Source organism: Erinaceus europaeus, chromosome 7 (assembly GCF_950295315.1).
Source record: "Erinaceus europaeus chromosome 7, mEriEur2.1, whole genome shotgun sequence".
In the NCBI taxonomy this organism is placed as follows: Eukaryota; Metazoa; Chordata; class Mammalia; order Eulipotyphla; family Erinaceidae; genus Erinaceus; species Erinaceus europaeus.
In genome coordinates, this window is record NC_080168.1 from 94,506,171 (window position 1) to 94,527,664 (window position 21,494).

A 21,494-nucleotide genomic window follows, 5' to 3' on the forward strand; every position below is an offset into this window, starting at 1 on the left:
TTGTATCAGTTCCACCATCTCTCTTTTCTGTAGTGAATGGGAAACAGAACAGACAAGATCTCTAGAGGCATGCATTTCATGGTCTTACATACACTTACTAAGAACAAGTACATGTATACAAAATATTTAATAAATGAACTATATAATCTACCCTTTCCCAAATAAATAACTATGTGCTGCACTTTGCAGCTAAAAACTGTGTCCCATGTATCAGCTGAGAAAAAGCTCTTATCACGTATAAAATGAATATAGCTATTCCTTGTTGATAGAAAAATAAACAGAAGCATAAAATGTGTCTGGGCCAAAATTCCTGAAGCAGAGGTTGTTGGTATTAGGACAAAACCCCAAGCCTTCTAAGCAAAGACCAGGATTATCTTATTCACTATGCTACTGTGAGCAGAAAGGGAATAGAAGAACTTCACACTGACAGTCTAGGAGGGATGAATTCTCATTTATTTAGAGGTCATCCTAGAAGGGATTTGGAAAGTCCTAGGGAAGCTGTTATTTTAAAACAATATATTTTCTTCAAACCAAGAAACACTGCTTGGTAAAGGAAGTTCAAAGGAAAGAGTGATAGTAGCAGGAGGGAGTATGGAAGACTTTTCCCATTTGTCATTTAGATAAGACCTGGTAGGGAATTCTATAATGAATTGCAAGGAAAATTTTGAGTTGATGCAATCTGAAACTCAAACAGCTTATCTCTCTTAAAAGGCAAAAGCAGAAATTCTATGGCTGCTATCTGGAAATATATGTGAGAACTTTGTAGCCCTAATAGTTCCCATCCAGCCAGTAGAGCCCAGCTCTTTCAACATGAATCACAGCTTTGCCATTAGTAGAAAAGCCTACAATTACAGCTATCCTTTGGAATCTTTTCGGCAAAGGAGGGCATTCCTTGGCCAGTTTAGAAAAACCAGCGGCAGATTTGCACTGAGAAAGGAATGCAGTCTGGAAGAATGGCCAATGATTAACAGATTTGGTCTCCTCCTGACTAAAAAAGAATCAGGCAGTTTGAAAACACTGTTCTGCTATGGTCTTAATGCTTCTGGGAAAGGCAGGGAAGTGGTAGAAGCAGGGGATAGGAGACACAACAAGCAGTGGATTGCTAAGGGATTGCATAGCATTTGAATTTGGTCTTCAAAGCAATTATAATTTTCCAGTTCAGTACACTTATTATATCTATGTGTTTTAAGAATAAAAGACTTGGTGGGGTTGAAGAGAAAGGCACAATTTCTAATTGACAGATGACACTGAGTTTTGCCAGTCACATTGCTGGGGCAAGCCTGACATGAAGGTACCTGATTTCTGATTTCCAGTAAGTGACTGCTTCTTCATAGAGGGAAATAGTCTTGACCCTGAATCATAGGCAATTAAATTGACTGAAAAGGCTGAAGAGGAGGAGTTTCTCTAACTGTTGCTCAGAGAAACATGATGAGCAGGGGAAGACAATGGCTGGTAGGGCTGGTGCTGGAAATCTAGAGGAAGAAGCTAGAGCGGTAAAGGAGAAATGGGGGCAGGAACTGGGCTGTGACAGCGCACAGAGACAACAGGGAGAAGGAAATCTGGAGCTGGAAAGGCAAAGATAAGTTCCAACAGTTGACAGTGGATGGAATAAAAGGCAATGAACTGGAAAATAACTCAGCAACATCCCACTTGTGAGGCCAATGCTATACTGTCACTAGCCACTGCACCTGCCAGGTAAATCCATTCTCCTGGGTAGAAACTGCTTTACTATTTCAGCAGAGATGTTATCCAGCTTCCCCAGTCACAACTGCTAAGCAGTGTGTTCATCTCCCACCAGCAGACAACACAGAGAGATGCCCTGTGCGAGGTTCCTCAGAGATCAGGCCTGATCCACACACCAGACTCAGGTGTCAGAGGAGGCACCTAAACGCTGCCCCATGCATGCTCACCTCCTGGATATTCAGCTTGGCCCGGCTGTCAGAGGGATGCATAATTGTCCCCATCACTTTCATGTTGCCACAGACAACCAGGGCTTCATCCGGTGCATCTGTGTTTATTCCCACTCGACTGTGACAGACAACAGAATCTGCAACTTGTCCCCGCTGCCATAATGCATCACTGTCATTTTCAAATTGCCCAGGGTTAGAGGCCTGGAAAAAAAATGCATACATATTTTACAATTAAAGTTACAGTAGCAGGAAGAGAGAATCACTTTATTTCTTAGAGCAGAGGAGAATAAATGGCACTTAAGTCTTTTCACAGGAGAATCATATGTCGACTTGGTTATTCTGACATATCCAAATAACTCTATGGCCCCCAAAAGAGTCAGTGAGGCTCCCCTAATTGCTTTTCCGCCCATGAGCTTGGTATACCATGGTTTGCAATGTCAGTCTCTATTACAATTATTTGAATTTGAGACTGTCAGTTACTCAGAGCAGACAAGAAGTCTCCAAATGAGTACCTTTCCAGAGACAAGAGCCATGATTTTCAATGCAGAGTATTAAGTCAGAAAATATTACAAGTGTATTAGGAATAAGGTAGATAAAAAAAAATACTTTGCATTTCACTAGACCCTTTATAGTTTCAAAACATATTCATATGTATGATTTCATGTTCAATCGACAAGCAAATGACAACACAAATATACTTAATCTACCATAACTATCCCCAAAACACAAACGATACACAGAAGAATTGTAATAGCTATATTTGTTGTGTGCTAAATTACACTCCATTCTGAGATAGGAATCATTATCTTTTTTTTATTGATACTGAGACTTTTAAAGAATAAACGATGTGCCCAAGGCCACAAAGATTGTCAGCTCTGGGGCTAGAATTAGTTTCCTTGATTATTAAATAATGATTCTAACTTTGCCTGTTTCAAGATGCTATCTAAAAGAAGCCCTGACCAAATGTGATCTTTGAAGGAAATCCAAGTGAAAAGAAATAGGCAAGACACAGTTCTGGAGACTGTATTTTTAAATAAAATGTGTCATTAAAGGTTATTCTACTATCCTGCCCCCCATCTTCCCTCCAGCTGCTGAATTTCTTCTCTCCAAATACTTTCAGGCAGGGATCTCTGAATCCATTAAAATTTTCACAGTAAACTTAATTTGTTTTTAAAATGATGACTTATCCTTCCAAATACGATGTGTGAGTCTGAGACATATTCAGATAAAAAATAGGATATATAATAATTCATATGTGTGTGTGCCAGCACTATATCTTCACTGTTTGCCTTTATAGGGTACGGAGACGATGTAAAATCAGTGCTTGAATAAGCACAATTTATCTCCGATGACCACTCTAGACACCAATACCAGTGATGTTCACAAGTATGGGGAGAGAGACTCAAAGAACCTGTTGGGAGGTAAAGCAATGATGGTAGGGATAGCCCCAGTCGAAGGGAGGCTGGGAGTATCCTGCCCTGCCACTTGAAAAAGACTGGTCCTGAAATGAGTGTAGCCCACAATGTTCCTCAGATGTGGCCATGAGCTTTAAGCTCAGACCAATAGGGACTTAGAGGTTACACAGGCTCTGATACTAAATATATATATGCCCCGGGTCAGGTGAATGGCAGTAAATAGTTAATTTTTAGCCACAGAATTTATATATATATATATGAATGGGAGCTACTCTCTGCCCTAATCCAACTTTCTAACTCTTTTCTCTACTCTGACACCATTCTCTCAGACAATATTCTCATCCAACCTCAGGCTAGCTACCAAACTCCTAGTGTATGCCCCCAGGAATACACCTAAAATGGTTCTCCTAGCTTTCTTCTACCCTAAAATCCCTAATCTCATCTGCTCTAATTCTACTTTTTGGTTCCTGTTCACTAACCATCTTGTTTCAACTTAGGTCATGCCACCCACCAGACACCAAGTTACAGATGCTACCATGACTCCACCCCGACTTCTCTGGGCAGATGACCTCACCAATGTGTCCTGGACCCTTGCATCTCCAGAGCTCTGGTCCACTAGAGAAAGATAGAAACAGGCTTGGGGTATGGATTGACCTGTCAACACCCATGCTCAGCGAAGAAGTAGCTACAGAAGCCAGAACCTTCTGCTCCCCATAAACAACCTTGATCCATACTCCCAGTAGGGGAGAAGTGATAGGATGAAAATAAGAGGACTCTGCACTCCAGCTCCATCAGAACCCAGAGAGAGAAGGAAAAGGAGAGGGACATATGGACGTAGCTACAATTTTATGAGTGGCTTACAGGGGAAGAGAGGATAGAATCAGAAAAAGGGGCAACTATGTATAAATGTGGACAGATTGTAGAGAAGATAGTTGGCCCATGTCTACAACTTTAGGGGAACTCTGGTGAATTGCGGTGGGAAAGAGTGAAGATTCAGAACTCTGGTGGTAGGAATGGTGTGGATTCAAACTCCTTTCGACATACAATTCTGTAACAGAAAAATTAAAAAACTGGGAGTCAGGCAGTAGCATAGAGGGTTAAGCACATGTGGTGCGAAGCACAAGGACCCACGTAAGGATGCAGGTTCGAGCCCCCGGCTCCCCACCTACAGGGGAGACACTTCACGAGTGTTTGCAGGTGTGTATCTTTCTCTCCCCCCTCTGTCTTCCCCTCCTCTCTCCATTTCTCTGTCGTATCCAACAACGATGACATCAATAACAACAACAATATCTACAACAATTTTTTTAAAAAATTAAAAAGTTAAAAAAAAGAAACTGATGGGAGGGAACGTTCCTGCTCAGTGTGTACTCGATCCATATTGTTTAGCTGTTTTTACCATGTATATGTGTTGCTGTTGTTTAAAAAATTAGTTAAATAAAACCATAACAATGAATTCTTAAGTTGGATTCTGTTAAATAACTTTTAGGTGTCTTCAACTCCCAGTCTCATTTCCACCTGTCTGAGCCTTGAGCTGCTTCAAAGATGCAACCACTGACATTTGATAGGTAAACACAGTGAAAGACTACAAAGTACCGAAATTTAAACATAAAGTTGTGTTAACTCATTTGAACAAAGGGCTTTTCTGCAAAGTCCTTAGAGTCCCCTTGGTTGTGAATAGCAAATTGACTCAAATCCTTTTTATAGTGAGCAATCAACTATATCCAAAGGTAGACCATATAAAATGTTGACGTATTTTGGTCTACTCTAAGCATATTGAGCCACTTCAAGGAAACACAGTAAGATAGTGATACATTATTTTTTATTTATTTTATTTAATTAATTAATTTATTTATTTTACCAGAGCACTGCTTAGCTCTGGCTTGTGGTAGTGGTGCGGGGGATTGAACCTGGGACTTTGGGGCCTCAGTCAAGAGAGTCTCTATTCATAACCATTATGCTATCTACCCCTACCCGATACATTTTTTTTTAATGAGCTTTGCCATAGTTATTGTCATGTTGATAGCTTGATATTGGAGCAGTGGGTATTTATAGGCTTATTTGGGGGGAGCAGTGGCAACAATCCCTCTTGACTTTTGCTCAGATGAAAACTCAGATCCCCCAAATTTGCTCAAGTCAGTTTGGAAGAGATCCCAGATCTAGAACACTAGAAACACAGAGTTTTAAGATGGGACACAAATCAGAAATCGGAAATGCTTTTAAAGTCTGTGGGCTTACTTCCCACAATCTTAATGTAGCAAAGCAAACTGTACTGTTTCTTCTGGAATTATGACATTATATTCACATGAGGCGTGTTATTGGTTGATTGATATAAAACACAAAAATAAATTTGTTTCTAAATTATTTTTATTACGTATCTCACATTCTCATAAACTGAGGGAAGAAATGGGCATTTTCATTTCATATTAAGACACAAATCAGCAGTGTGACATCTCTGTACAATATTTGTCCTCTTAAGATTAAAGATAATGTCTTCTTTACCTCCCCCACAGGGTGTGGAATTCATGGAAATACGTGTGTGTGAGCACCTAGCAAAAATAAGGATGAAGAGTCTCAAATTCGTCCTCTAACATAACTGTTGTGCATGGGAAGCCCTGTTTAATCCATTACCCCTCTCTGAGAAACACTGCACAGCTGGCACCGATCTGGGGAACTGCATTCGCAAAGAATGCCATGCAAATGGCGCCCCCTACAGGCACTTAGACTAGGAACAACATTCCTAGGAATTTGAGGCCTGTTGTGTTTCAGTTTAGAAGGGAAAGCTAGATTTTCTTTGCTTTACCATTCTTTGTGTTGCTAAAGCAGCCACCAAAGAGAATGACAGGAGAATTTGAACTGAGGAAGACAACTCACAAGAATTGCTGCCTAATATCTATCTCATGTTTAGTGTTACAATTAATACTTACTCTTAATAGAGTTGCTACATAGATCTTTCTGTAATTTGTTTTCTTTCATAAAAACATAATACGAACATTTTCCACTTCAAAACATACATTTGGATAATAATTTTATAAAAGAGTTACTACTATTGCAACTCATCCATTTTTGTTTCTTTTCAAATAGCTGTGAAAAATGAACCTAATAATGCCCTCTCCTAGCGTCTTGTGAGATGTAATCCTCGGGCCAGCAGTGGCAGCATCTCCCAGAAGCTCATTAGAGAGCATGCTCCTGAGCATCTCCAACCGACTGAATCATAAGTTTCAGTAGGTCCACTCAAATACCTGTGTTTTATAAGCTATCCAGGTGATTCTTATTCTTTAAAAAAAAAAAAAAGTTTAATAATTACTTATTGGAGGCTAGAAATTGACCTATCCCATGACCCTGCAATTCCTCTCCTGGGGTTATATCCCAAGGAACCAAACCCATCCAAAAGGATCTGTGTATACCTATGTTCACAGCAGCACAATTTGTAATAGTGAAACCTGGAAGCAACCCAGGTGTCCAACAACAGAAGAGTGACTGAATAAGTTCTGGTCTAGATACACAGCGGAATACTACTCGGCTATTAAAAATGGTAAACTCACCCTCTTCACCTTATCTTAGATGAAGCTTGAAAGAATCGTGTTAAGTGAGATAAGCCAGACAGAGAAGGATGAGTATGGGATGATCTCTCGTGGACAGAAGTTGAAAAACAAGAACAGAAAGGGGAAATACAAAATAGAACGTGGACTCAGGGGGTAGGGAAGGGACTTTCAGGTCCTGACGCATGAGGACCTAGGCTTGGGGACAGAATGTTTTGCAGAAAACTGAAGAAGTTTACACATGTACCAACAACTATACATACTATAAACCTTTAACCCCTATAGTTAAAAAAAATTAAAGGGGAGTCAGGTGGTAGTTCAGCGGGTTAAGCACATGTGGCACCCAAGCACAAGAACCAGTGTAAGGATCCCGGTTCGAGCCCTCAGCTCCCCACCTGCAAGAGGCTTGCTTCACAAGCAGTGAAGAAGGTCTGCAGGTGTCTATCTTTATCTTACCCTCTGTCTTCCCCTCCTCTCTCTATTTCTCTATGTCATATCTGACAACGACAACATCAATAACAACAACAATAAGAACTACAAAAATAATAAAAAACAAAGGTAACAAAAAGGAAAATATATAAATAAATATAAAAAAATAAATTAAAGAATTAATTCTTGGGCCAGAGATAGAGATCAGTCTGTTAGAACTCCCACTTGCCTGCCTGAGATACCACAGGCCACAGGCTCACTCTCCTTTATGCCAGAGCTGAGCAGTGAATATTCTGGTTCTTTCTCCCCCTCTCTCTCCCTCTTCTTCTCTTCTCTTATAATATAAAAAGTCTTTTTTTTTCTTTTACCAGAGCACAGCTTTGGCTGTGGGGGATTAAACCTGGGACTCTGGAGTCTCAGGCATGAGTGTCTCTTTGCATATCCATTATGCTATCTACTCCCACCCATAAATCCATTTTTTAAATTTACTTAAAGAACTAATTCTTTTTCTCCAAAATAATTTTAGGGGGGGGGATGCTGTTGATATATGGGTACAGTTTCTCATCGCCTCATGGTAGGTATCTACAAATCATTTTCACTTCCATCTTAGGGCCTTTCCCTCAGTGGTACATCAGGACCTCAATGCTCTCTCCACTTCCTCCTATCAAAGAAGTGCTACTTTATTACATTCACTCCTGGCTATGAGTTACCCCCTTGTATTGCTGATAGAAGCTTCAGCTGAGTGCCAACTGCAGAGTTCCAGCACACAATATTCCACATGCTGATTCCTTTGGGTAAATAAAAATCCATCGGAATTGAGGTGTGCACGTGCGCAGACACACACATGCATAAGGTGTCTTTGAGTATGTGTGTGTGTTAAGGGAGAGAAGGGAAGCTTGTTCTCAAAAAGGGTCAAGAGGCAGTGAAACAGTCAACGCCCATGTTCAGCGGGGAAGCAATTACAGAAGCCAGACCTTCCACCTTCTACAACCCACAATGACCCTGGGTCCATGCTCCCAGAGGGATAGAGAGTGGGAAAGCTATCAGGGGAGGGGGTGGGATATGGAGATTGGGTGGTGGGAACTGTGTGGAGTTGTACCCCTCCTACCCAATGGTTTTGTTAATTTATCCTTTCTTAAATAAATAAAAAAATTAAAAAAGAGGCGGTGAAAATGAAAGGGCACCTAGAATGCCTATTCTAACCCCATCCCTGCTGTCTCTTTGCCACTGCACCGTTTCTTTTGTCTTCTCAGTCCCTGGCTGTGATTTCCCACCTCAAGTCACCATGACTATAGAACAGCAGAAAGCAAGTTCTTAGGAATGTCCTCATTTCTAGTCTTGTGGAAAAGAAGCTGAAATAATATATTAGTTTTCAAAATTGGGAAACCTTGGCATGTTTTTTTCGAAAGGTACACAAAAAGTAATCATCCCTACTGCTTGCAGCACAGCACTCCAGATCGAGTTTAATCATATGTTTTAGAGGGAGAATGGAGCTGAGGCAAAGCCCAGTGATTAACAAGGAAAATCTGAGGGACTCTGCTGGGGAATTCTGACAAAAACAAAGGCTGGGAAAGCAAATCTGCTCCTTGGAGTAAACTTTCATTTTCATTAAATTGACCAATTTACACTATAGGACCATAGTATATTTCTAAAATTGTTTTTGATTGACAGCCCAGATGAACAATGACTGTGTCCTGCTCACCATTCTCTCTCCAAGGAAAATTCTGAGAGACCTAGAAGCCTGAAACTCTTAAGACCAGCCCTAGTATGATCAGCCTTATGTTAACCCTTGCTACCTGGAGGAGTGATTCTGAGGCCTCTTGATACATCTGGATTTGCTAAATGCACTTTGCTATTGCCCATGCAATATGGTCAGGTCTGATAAAGGCATCAACTCCCCCTTCCTCTCTCTCTCTCTCTCTCTCTCTCTCTCTCTCTCTCTCTTACATTTGAAAACCCAGACCATGGCTTTTAAAGGCACATTCGTTGTTTTTATAAAGTATAGCCTGGCTCGCCCTTGATCAAATCTAAAAGATATACATATGGACAGTGCCCTTTAGGACCTCAGGGGCAGAAACTGTTCTGTGGATTTCTAAAATGCACAGATCCAAACAATAAACCACCTCTTAAATTCACATTTTTCAGTAGTTGAGTTAAACGTTTAACAAATATATTCAAAAGCCTACATTCACTTTCACTTCTGCATTTTGGGGTTAGAATGAAATCCTGTCAATCAGATGTTTCCAGTTGGGGAGTGGCAGAACAATATTTGTGGTTTACAATTGTTATCCCTCATTGTAACAGGGTAAGCCTTTGCTATTCAGCACACTTAGAGGATAGGGGATTGGTTTTTTTGTTTTTTTGCCAGAGCACTGCTCAACTCTGGTTTATGGTGGTACGAGGGATTGAACCTAGACCTTTGGAACCTCAGGCATGGCAGTGTCTTTGTATAAGCATTATGCTATCTTCCCCACCCTGGGTGGGACTGATTCTTTTTCATTAAAAAGAGAAGAAGTGGGAGTCGGGCTATAGCGCAGCGGGTTAAGCGCAGGTGGCGCAAAGCACAAGGACCGGCATAAGGATCCCGGTTCGAACCCCGGCTTCCCACCTGCAGGGGAGTCACTTCACAGGCGGTGAAGCAGGTCTGCAGGTGTCTATCTTTCTCTCCTCCTCTCTGTCTTCCCCTCCTCTCTCCATTTCTCTCTGTCCTATCCAACAACAACAACAATAATAACTACAACAATGAAACAACAAGGGCAACAAAAGGGAATAAATAAATAAAAATAAATATTAAAAAAAAAGAGAGAAGAAGCTATCCAATCTGGGATGCAGTCATTGTTTAATACAAATTTAGTGAATTAGATGAAACCCAACCTAACATTAAGCTTAATTTTTTACTTAGTATTTATACTAAATATGAAATGCAGAGACTTTCAGTTTTACAAAGTCATCACCATGGATAAGTTATCATGGTGTTTTAACTCTGAGGAGATCCCTGTTAGCTGTTAGGGTAGCAGAATGCATGACAGCAGGGGTCCAATCTCACACTACTGCCATGTAAACTTACACAGGGTGTAGCTTTGCAGGAGCTGTCATCAGAAAGTGGAGAAACCTGGACCCCAGGTATATTATTCCAAGTCTGTAGGTGCCTAGGATTGCCTAACAGGAGCATAAGTTAGACAGCTCTAAAAAATGGCTCTGTCGTGACATTGAATCTAGGCTAATTCTGCAAAGAATGGCTCCATCTGATTTCATTCTTTATTATGAGAATCCAAAACTAATAAACATCTTAGGTTTCCAAACTGTAGCTCAGATTGTTAGTGCAGCAGAGCAACTCCAGAGTATGTGAGATAAGACATTAAAGACTGGGGCCAGGTGGCAGCAGACATCACCATGTGTGAGGACTCAGGTTCAAACACTGGTGGAGACTTCATGAGCAGCGAAAGCAGAGCTGTATACTCTCCTCAACCCACCTCTACCTCCAACAAAAAAAACTTGGTGGGAATAAAGATGTCAGAGGCAACTCTGAACTCTGCAGAGGGGGTGAATGGGAACCTCTGGCTTTGGATCATGACTCAAGGAGAAGGTCCCAACTGCCTTGGTTCAGAGGAACCTACTTTGCCTCAGGGTAGATCAGTCACACAAAATCACAGCCTGAGGGCTACTGTGCAGGCCTGCATGGAGTCTGGAGTCTAGCCCTCAACCTGGCTCACCTGAACACTCATTGCTTCCCTCACCTCCCACCATCTCTTCACTTCCTTTAAAACTGTGAGATGCAGTTTAAGGATTTCCACTGCTAAGCAGTTTATTCATTTTAGTTAATTAAAATAATTACACAGGGGGCCCTTTCTTTTCTTTTACCAGAGCACTGCTCAGCTCTGGTTTATGGTGGTGCCAGGGATTGAACCTAAGACTTTGGAGCCTCAGGCAAGACATTCTCTTTGCATAACCATTATGCTCTCTACCCCCTGCCCAGGACCCTTTATTTCAGAGTAGTTCAAGAAGAACAAGAAAAGACCCACTTCCCCCAATGGCTAGGTCTTGTCCCTGGACCTAAGTCACAGGTGGTCTGTTCACAGTGAGTGCATCTCCCTGTTGGAGTCTGCATATCCCTCCTCCTTATGTCCTGCCAAAGAGTCCCAACAGCACAGTCCAGGTTCAAAGGGCTGCCAGATCTCCACTTACCGGTTACCTCATGCCTCTGGCCTTCTCAGTGGTGGCCAGTTGGGCCTCACACAGCTGCAGCTGCAGCTGCCAACAGCTTCATGTTTTTGCAGCTGCCAAGCCACTGGCCCACAGCTGTGACCAATCACTCATTCAGCAAAATGTGCTAAGCCATCACTATGTGCTCAGCAAGGGCCCAGCAGCCTAGGGGTCACCAACCACTTTGGGGTATAAGATGCCTTCCTACCTCCTTCCTTGCCCTGTGAGCTATGAGGTCAGGGAGAACTACAGGGGCTGTAGTTTGGACTCCGCCATTTACAAGCTATGTGATCATGGATGAGTTTCTCACCCTCTTAAACCTTAGCACCTTGGTTTGTAACAAATGTAATGGAAATGTGAAGTTATATCATAAATTATTTAATGTGGGACCTAGAATCAGTGTTTAAAGCAAGGGCTTCTGAACTGAGATACTACCGAGTACTTGTTGTGCATTGTACAGTATTAGGTAGCATTTCTAGCCTCTACCTGCTAGATGCCAGCAGCACCTCATATCAGTGTTTGCAACCACATGTTTCGGCCACCAAAAATGGTTTCAGACATTGCCAAGTAAGCCCTGGAGAACAAACATTCTCCTGGTTGAGAATCACTGTGTAGAGACTTAAAGCTAAAGTAACAGATCAGATGATTTCTTGGAAAATAAGATAAAGGCTACCCCTATCAGAAGAGGGTTTGGTTTCAGAATTGCTTCACCAAGTTTCTCTGTGATACTTTGCAGACTCTCTAATCTCGAGAGGACAATTACCCGCATCGAAAGTAAATGAATTTATATTGTTATTACCATCTGATAATATTACCCTTTTAAGTAGCAGCAGTCAAGAAAGAGCCCACTTTGAGCATGCCATGGCAAATGTAAACTCTGCTTACAGGAAAGAAGAGCATGCGGTAGATTCAGTGGGCCTAGACCTCTCATAGACCCCTCTCACCACCATCACTGGTCACTTCCATCAGGAACGTCATTATAAGCCTTCTTCTGGACTTCTTCAAGACCGTGCCCTCACTATGAACTAGCCATGATGAGGACTGCCCCACTCTCTGAAGGTAGGCTGGAACAGCCCACTCTGCCACTCAAGGAAAACTAGTCCTGAAATGAGTGCAGCCTAGAATGATCCCATCTGTGACCATGGACTGCAAATACAGACTGACGGGGACTTGGAGATTATACAGGCTCCTGTGCTAAGTATGAATAGATATGGGCCCTGAGTCAGATTGACATGGTAATACTTAGTTGTATTTATACATTTCCTTCAAGTTTGGATACTATTCTCTTCTCTGATCCAGCTTTCTTAGTCCTATTCTCAACTCTGACATCATCTTCCCAGGAAAAAATTTTAGTCCACCAGCAAGTTATTTATCAAGCTCTAGCAAAAAATATCAGTTAAGGGTTGTCTAGGAACATTTATAAAACAGACTTCCTAGCTTATAGCCAGCCTGAAATCCCTACTCCCATCTGCTCTACTCCTACTTTATGGTTCCTGTTCATTAAACATTTTTGTCCTGCTTTATATCTTAACCACCTTTCAGCCACCAAGTTTCAGATTCTACTACAATTTCATCCTGAACTCCCTGGGCAGATGACTTTACCAATGTGTCCTAGAACCTTACCTCTCTAGAGCCCTACCCCACTAGGGAAAGACAGAAACAGGCTGGGGGTATGGATTGACCTGCCGATGCCCATGTCCAGCAGAGAAGCAATTACAGAAGCAGAAGCCAGACCTTCCACCTCCTGCATCTCATAAAAGAATTTGATTCACACTTCAGAGGGGCAATTGCTACAGGAAGATGACCAAAGAGCTCTGAACTCTAATCCCATCAGAGACCCAAAGAGAAAAGGGGGGTGAGGAGGCAGGGAGGAAGGACACTCAGAAGTAATATGTGTGACTTAGAAAGGAAGAGAAGACAGGATTGTAGAAAAAATGGGCAAATACATACATACATACATAGTTATAAATATAAATTGATAGCTATAAAAAATAGTCAACCCATATCTGTGATCTTGAGAGAACTAATACAGTTTCCAATGGAAGGAATGGGGACACAGAACTCTGGTGATGAGAAAGGTGTGGAATTATACCTGTTATCTTATAATTTTGTAAATCGATATTAAATTATTAATTAAAATATAAAAAATGAAAATGTCACAGTTAGAATTATCTCACTTTACCTGGTAGAAACACTATAGGAATTATCATAGAATATTTGATTACATAATTAAATATAAATTCTTATTAATCCAGCCCAAATAAACTATCTGATTTGGAAAAAAGGAGGAGGAGGAGAGCATGTGGGGCCCCGAAAAGTCAAAGAGCCAAGCTTACCCTTACAATGATCCGTTCAGAGATGTGGGCAGACAGCAGATAGAACTGGTCCTGGCTAGCAGCATACAGTCCGACCACCAGCATGAAGTACCTCATGTGGAAACAGCAGACCAGTGCCAACATATCAGGCAAAAGAGGCATGATTTGCACCATCAAACATTAGCTCACCATGCATCAACAGTGAGTATTCCTAGACTGAATGCCCAAGATTTTCTCTGTTGTGCTATAAAAGAGGAGAGCACTTGATTTCCTGTATATTGTTCTGAGCCTGACCTTTGGCCAGTTGAAGATATGTGTGAGCTGCATGTCCTGAGTCCTCTGCTCATAAGCACACACAGTGGAAGATACCTTAGAGGCTGTCCAGAGCCAGGAGACCACACAAGCTACCAACAAAGGGAGACACAACAGGACTCGCCTAGCTACACTGCAAACCTCACAGGCTTTTAGCCATGTGTCCTGTAGCTTCCCCTTCCTCCAAGCAGGGCTTGAGGCAATTTTCATCTGTTATCTTAATCGCTTCTTCAAATACCCCATCCGCAAGACATTTTTAATCAGATAATTTCTTGAAAAGGAAGATAAAAAGCTACCCCTTATCAGAGAAGGATTTGCTTTGAGAATTGCTTCCCCAACTAGCTCTGCCACACTTTGCAGACTCTCTAATCCCTAGAGGACAATCACCGGTATCGAAAGTAAGTGAGTTATGATGGTTATTCTCATCATTACTCACTGCTACTATCTACTGAGTGTAGATGTAGTTCAGAATAGCTGATGCACTGGACTAAGCAGTGTGTCTATATTAATTCATTTAGATCCCCCCAAACAAACCTCCTGGAGTAAGACACAGCTGTTGCCTACCCTTTTTGTATTTATTTATTTTATACCCCTAGGGTTATTGATGGGGTTCAGTACCGTGACTACAAATCCAGTGCCCTTGGTGGCCATTTTTTCCATTTTATTGAGTAGAACAGAGAGAAATTGAGAGGAGAGGGAGAGAGAAAGATACCTGCAGACCTGCTTCGCAGCTTGTGAAGTGACCTCACTGCAGTTGGGGAGCTGGGGGTTCGAAACCAGATCCTTGTGCTTAGTGATACATGCACCTAACTGGGTGCACTGCCACCTGGCTCCCTTGCCTCCCATTTTAAAATAGTATTTATTATTTTTAACTTGATAGGACAGAAAGAAATTGAGGGGGGGGGAGGAGGGAGAGACACCTGCAGCACTGCTTCACTGCTCATGAAACTTTCCCCTTACAGGTGGGAAGTAGGGGCTTGAACTAGAGTGTTTGCATATGGTGATGTATGCTGCCTCCTTTTTACAGAATAGGAAAATAAGTCTCAGAGAGATTTTGGTCTCAAGGTCACCTAGCTAATGGATGCCAGTATCAAATATTCTAAGCCTGTCTCACTCTAGAACCTATATTCTACCAAATAAAACAAAAACAAACTTTTAGATAATAAACCAATTTGTATTAACCAGAAGGGCACGGGGAAGCAGGTAAACTGAGTAAAAGGTGTCATTAGATGGTGGACAGAACTGGGCTTTCACTGGTGATCTCAGTGCCACATATACACATGTCAATTTACAGTGATGCACACCTGAAGCATACAGGATAATAATGTCAGAATGTTAATTCAAAAAGTATTGAAAAAACAATAAAACCGGGGGTAAGGCGGTAGTGCAGTGGGTTAAACACACATGGCACAAAGCTCAAGGACCAGCACAAGGATCCCAGTTCGAGCCCCCGGCTTCCCACCTGCAGGGGGGTCACTTCACAAGCGGTAGCAGGTCTGCACGTGTCTGTCTTTCTCTCCCCCTCTCTGTCTTCCCAGCCTCTCTCGAATTCTCTCTGTCCTATCCAACAACGACAGCAATGAAAACAATAATAATAACAACAACGCAACAAAAGGGAAAAAAATCACTTCCAGGAGTGGATTCGTAGTGCAGGCCCTGAGCCCCAGCAATAACCCTGGAGGCAATAATAATAATATAATAATGATAATACCGATATTCTAAAGACAGCAGTTCTCAAACCATTACTAAATCATTGGGTAGACTTGTCACAAAAACAAAATTATGGGCTCCATCCCCAGAGTATTTTTTTTAAATATTAATTTGTCTGCTTATGATATATATAGAGAGAGACAGAGACAGAGAGAGACAGAGAGAGAGAGAAGAATAGAGAGAAAGCCAGGTCATCATTTGGCATATTCAATACTAGGAATTACACTGGGAACCTCATGTCTACAAGTTCAATGTTTTATCCATTGTGTTACCTCCCAGGCTAACTCCCAGAGTCTCTGATTCAGTAGATCTTTAGCAAGGCCCAAAACTTGAATCTCTAACACATGAACAAGTGATGCCATCTCTGTAGTCCTAGATCCACACTCTGGAACTACAGGTCTAAACTGTTACTGTAGTTTTTTTTAAAAAAAAGGTTTTTGGGAGTCGGGCTGTAGCGCAGCGGGTTAAGCGCAGGTGGCGCAAAGCACAAGGACCGGCATAAGGATCCCGGTTCGAACCCCGCCTCCCCACCTGCAGGGGAGTCGCTTCACAGGCAGTGAAGCAGGTCTGCAGGTGTCTGTCTTTCTCTCCCCCTCTCTGTCTTCCCCTTCTCTCTCTGTTTCTCTCTGTCCTATCCAACAACGACAACAACAATAATAACTACAACAATAAAACAACAAGGGCAACAAAAGGGAATAAATAAATAAAATAAAATAAATATTTAAAAAAAGGTTTTTGGGAGTCGGGCTGTAGCGCAGCGGGTTAAGTGCAGGTGGCGCAAAGCACAAGGACCGGCATAAGGATCCCGGTTCGAACCCCGCCTCCCCACCTGCAGGGGAGTCGCTTCACAGGCGGTGAAGCAGGTCTGCAGGTGTCTATCTTTCTCTCCCCCTCTCTGTCTTCCCCTTCTCTCTCTGTTTCTCTCTGTCCTATCCAACAATGACAACAACAATAATAACTACAACAATAAAACAACAAGGGCAACAAAAGGGAATAAATAAATAAAATAAAATAAATATTTACAAAAAGGTTTTTGGGAGTCGGGCTGTAGCACAGCGGGTTAAGCGCAGGTGGCGCAAAGCACAAAGGACCGGCATAAGGATCCTGGTTCGAACCCCGGCTCCCCACCTGCAGGGGAGTCGCTTCACAGGCGGTGAAGCAGGTCTGCAGGTGTCTATCTTTCTCTCCTCCTCTCTGTCTTCCCCTCCTCTCTCCATTTCTCTCTGTCCTATCCAACAATGACAACAACAATAATAACTACAACAATGAAACAACAAGGGCAACAAAAGGGAATAAATAAATAAATAATAAATATTAAAAAAAAAACTTAAAAAAAAAAACTACCCCCTCCAAAAAAAAAAACTTTCTGAAATGAAAGTAAAAAAAAAAAGGGGGGGGTTATGTTTTCTTTAATTCTATATTTGAATGTTTATTTTTATACATCTTTTCTTTAATATATTCTATTATTTTTTGGATAGAGACAGAGAAGCTGAGATGAAAGAGGAGAGAGAGGGAGAGGGAGAGGTATCTGCAACACTGCTTCACCACTTATAAAGCTTTCCCCTTGCAGGTGGGGACCCGAGACTTGAACCCTGGCCCTTATGCACTGTAATGTGTGCATTCAACCAGGTGCACTACCAACTAGTCCCCTGTTAGTGCAAATTTATTTTCTTTTTCGATCAAAAAAAGGTCGTGACAGAGCCCCAGGGCTGGAGTGTGACACTGGGGACCCAAACATGGGTTTGGGAAAAGCAGTCAATTTCCAGCCCTCAGACAGCAACAAAATACCACATGATCACAATTGGTGCTGGGTAAGAAAGACATTTTGGGGAGTGAAGATGGAAGGAGAAAGATGCTGGCGGTCAATAAGAAATGCTAAGAAAGCGAAGAAGTCAGAAAGGTTGGGAAAGGAGACGAGGGAGGTCCAGTGTGCCAGCTGGCAGGGTGGAAAGCTGAGAGAGGTGTCTGGAGGGCGCCGTGCAGCGTGCAGTCGAGGCAGTGCCCGGCCCCTAGATGTGCACAGAACACAGTGATGCCAGTACCTTTGATCCGGGTTTGGTTTTCCCTTCTTTCTCATGTTGTTGGCAGTGGTCTCACTGAAGTGCAGCCGCCCCAGGGTTACTTTGGTGACCTGATCAGCCAGCAGATCAATTCTAGTACAAACCGAAGATGCGCCAAGAGAATGTTAGAGTATGCAGAGTCTTTGATTATATCTCCCCCATCCTTCCATTCTCTAGTATGTTCAGTTCCCAGTTCTCACCACGTCACAGAGGACAGTTCATTCCAACCACTGATCATCAATAAACTCTCCCTGGCACAGTCAGAAATGGCTACCAGAGAAGACAGGGAAATAATGACTATGGTTCAGAAATGTTCATTCAGTGATCTGGTACTCTCAGCATGAGGTCTTGAGTTTGATCCCTGGCAAACTCTGGAGCTTGTGCCCTCTCCCTTCCCCCAATTAATAAATCAGTTAAAAGAAAAAGAAGCACTGGGCTGGATGGAGGCTCACCTGGGAGAGCACACACACGTTACCAAGTGCAAGGACCCAGGTGGAAGCACAAGGTCCTCCTCCTGCAGGAGGGAAGTTTCACAAGTAGCAGAACAGGGCTACAGGTGTCTCTTTGTATCTCACTCACCCTCTATCAAAAAGAAAATAAAAGGCCACTGGGGAGTTGTGCGGTAGCGCAGCAGGTTAAGTGCATGTGGCGCAAAGCGCAAGGACCAGCATAAGGGTTCAAGCCCCTGGCTCCCCACCTGTAGGGGAGTCGCTTCACAGGCAGTGAAGCAAGTCTGCAGGTGTCTATATTTCTCTCCCCCTCTATGTCTTCCCCTCCTCTTTCCATTTCTTTCTGTTCTATCCAACAACAACAACATCAACAACAATAATAACTACAACACTAAAATAACAAGGGCAACAAAAGGGAATAAATAAATAAATATTTTTTTAAAAGGCCACTAGGAACAGTGGAGTTGTGCAGGCACAGAACCCCAGCAATAACCCTGGTGGTGAAAGAAAAAGAAAGCAAGGAAGGAAGGAAGGGAGGGAGGGAGGAAAATAAGAAAGGAAGGAAGGAAGGAAGGAAGGAAGGAAAAGGAGAGAAAGAAAGAAAAAAGGGAGGAGGGAGGGAGGGAGGGAAGAGAGGGGAAGGAAAGAGAGGGAGAAATATTCATTCTTCAGAAGCTTAAGTGAAAATTTCTAACCCAAGAGAACTCTATGCCCCCTTTCATTCTGCCTCCACAACAGGCAGAGAAGATAGTTGTTATCTGTGCCTCGGCCATAGAGGTTGTAACACTCCCACCTCCACCTAAAGCAGTCTCTCTAGGATCCTCATGAAAGTCTGCACAACTTCTTCAAGTATTTGCTCTCTCTCGGCCTGGCTGTTGAAGAGACTGATCCTAAGGAAGACCACACATGGTCTGCCAGAGGGGAGAACAGATGCATCAGGCTGGCTTAGTGTTGTATCTCCTGCCTGGTAGGTTCCGGAAACTTCCTCTGGAAACTCCTTCCTCCCGGCCCCAATGTGATTGACTCAGGCTCCTAACACTGAGCTGTCTCGAGCAACTCACAGTTAGTTTAATCGCTCTCACTCCCCATCATTCTACAAGGTGGATGCTAGCTTTGAGTCACCATATTGGTCTAGATAATCTCAGTCTCACATTTACTTTCTTTTTAAAGTTCTTACTATTGGATAAAGGCAGAGAGAAATTGAGAAGGGGGGATAGAGAAGGAAAGAGATAGAGAGATACCTGCAGCCCTGCTTCACCACTTATAAAGCTTTCCCCCTGCAGGTGGGGGCCAGGGGTCTGAACCCATGTCCTTGCACATTATAATGTGTGCATTTAACCAGGTGCATCATCACTTGGCCCCCTCACATTTGCTTCTATTATAGAAAAAAGTAACAATCTATCAATATAAATTTTAAAAATAAGGGAAAAAAAGAGAATTATAAGACAGCATGGATCCAGAACCTGAGATTAATCCAGTCAGCATTATATCCATTTAAATGAGAAGTTAAAAGAGCTAACCTTTAATCTCATGGAATCAAAGTTGTTGGCACTGTGATTAGTAACACATGAGAATAGAACTAATAATGACTCCAAGATGGAGATTTAATCTATTTATTTGTCTCTGGGGCTTCACTGCTCTGGGCCAATCCTTTCAGGTGGAGAGAGATGGAAAGAGAGAGAGAGAGAGAGAGAGAACTGCATTGAAGCTTCCCACAGCACCAGCGGCTCATCCCTGAGTCATACATAAAGCAAAACAGGCAACTTCCCAGGAGAGTTATTGTTTTTTGGGTTGATTTTGGTTTTTCAATAGTTTCTTTAACTTTTTTTTGCATTTTTTTATTGGGGGAATTACTGATTTGCAGTTAAGTACAGTTGTTGATACATGTGTAAAATTTCTCAATTATTTGCAGAACCCTCTCACCCTCAGCCTAGGTCCTCCTCCACCATCCTGTACCAGGACCTGAAAGCCCACCCCCACCCCTACCAAGTCCTTTGCTCTGGTGGAGTACACAGTACACCCAGTCCGAGTTCTGCTTTGTGTTTTCCGCTTTCTGTTCTTATTTCTCAGTGTGTGTCCATGAGTGGGATCACCCCATGGATCATTCTTGGAAGGCTAGAAATGGACCTACCCTATGACCTGGAAATTCTTCTTCTGGGAATATATTCTGTGGACTCAAACATTTTCATCTAAAGAGACCAGAAGTGCTATCTTGCTGGTTCGGCAAAATGGAACCTTTTTCCCCCCAATTTTATTAGGAGTTAGAGGTTTATATGGTTATTGACACTTAAGTATAGTTTCTCATCTCCCTGGGGTAGGTGTCTGCAGAACACTCTTACCCAAACTCATCACCTTTTAGTGGAAACTTTTCTGCAATTAGTTCAAAACATTTTATTTTTCTTAGTATGCATTCACAATATTAACATATCTTTACTAATTAAGTTTATACAGTGGGTTTTATTTTAAATAAATGAATAAATTGGGCAATAGGACTTTCCAAATATTTAGAAAAGGAATTCATAAAAAAAGTTCTTACTTGACAGGATTGAAAATCTTTTTACTTCTATCTGCTTGGGACTGTTCAATAGTGATTATTTGATTGGTGGCTTCTACCTGTGTGGAACAACAACAAAAATTAATTATTTTATGAATCATATAGTTAATAAAATGTTCATACATACTGTTTAAATGGTTAAAAAATTCCACTGTATCTTCTTACGCATTGGGTAGGAGGGGTAGGTCAATTTATCTTAATAGCAGTGTGCTGTTGGTGAGAAAAGAAGCAAAAGAAAAAGAAAAAAGAAAAACCACAAGACAGCAGATACAGAGAGAGTGAATAGTAGAGTGGGTTTGGAGATAATTGTGATATGAAAGCAAAAGATTCTGGGAGCAAGACAGCTTAAAAGGATCAGTCATAAAATTCATCTGTTCATTCAGTCTATAAATACCAGAGTCATGCACCAGGCACTGATCCAGGCATTCCAGATGAGACTGAACAAAATTAAGAGAAACCCCTGCCCTTGCATTTTAATACAAAGACACAACAATAAACAGAGTGAATAAAATATAGGAAATGATATTTATTTGGTACCTGCTGCAAACTCTTCTCATTACTAGTGAATAATGGCAAGGGAATGGTGACACGAACCCTA

General features: G+C 42.0%; 1 protein-coding gene across 1 annotated transcript in view; it reads right to left on the reverse strand.

The window, feature by feature from the left end:
* The window catches only part of MYRFL (myelin regulatory factor like), an 84,002-nt gene that overhangs the window by 44,973 nt on the left and 17,535 nt on the right, over window positions 1-21,494 (reverse strand). The window contains exons 4-7 of the mRNA XM_060194947.1: window positions 20,879-20,955; window positions 17,876-17,986; window positions 13,833-13,923; window positions 1,911-2,111 (exon numbers count right to left, since the gene is read on the reverse strand). Of these exons, the coding sequence (XP_060050930.1) occupies window positions 1,911-2,111; window positions 13,833-13,923; window positions 17,876-17,986; window positions 20,879-20,955 (480 nt within the window). The remainder of the gene's footprint in view (window positions 1-1,910; window positions 2,112-13,832; window positions 13,924-17,875; window positions 17,987-20,878; window positions 20,956-21,494) is intronic.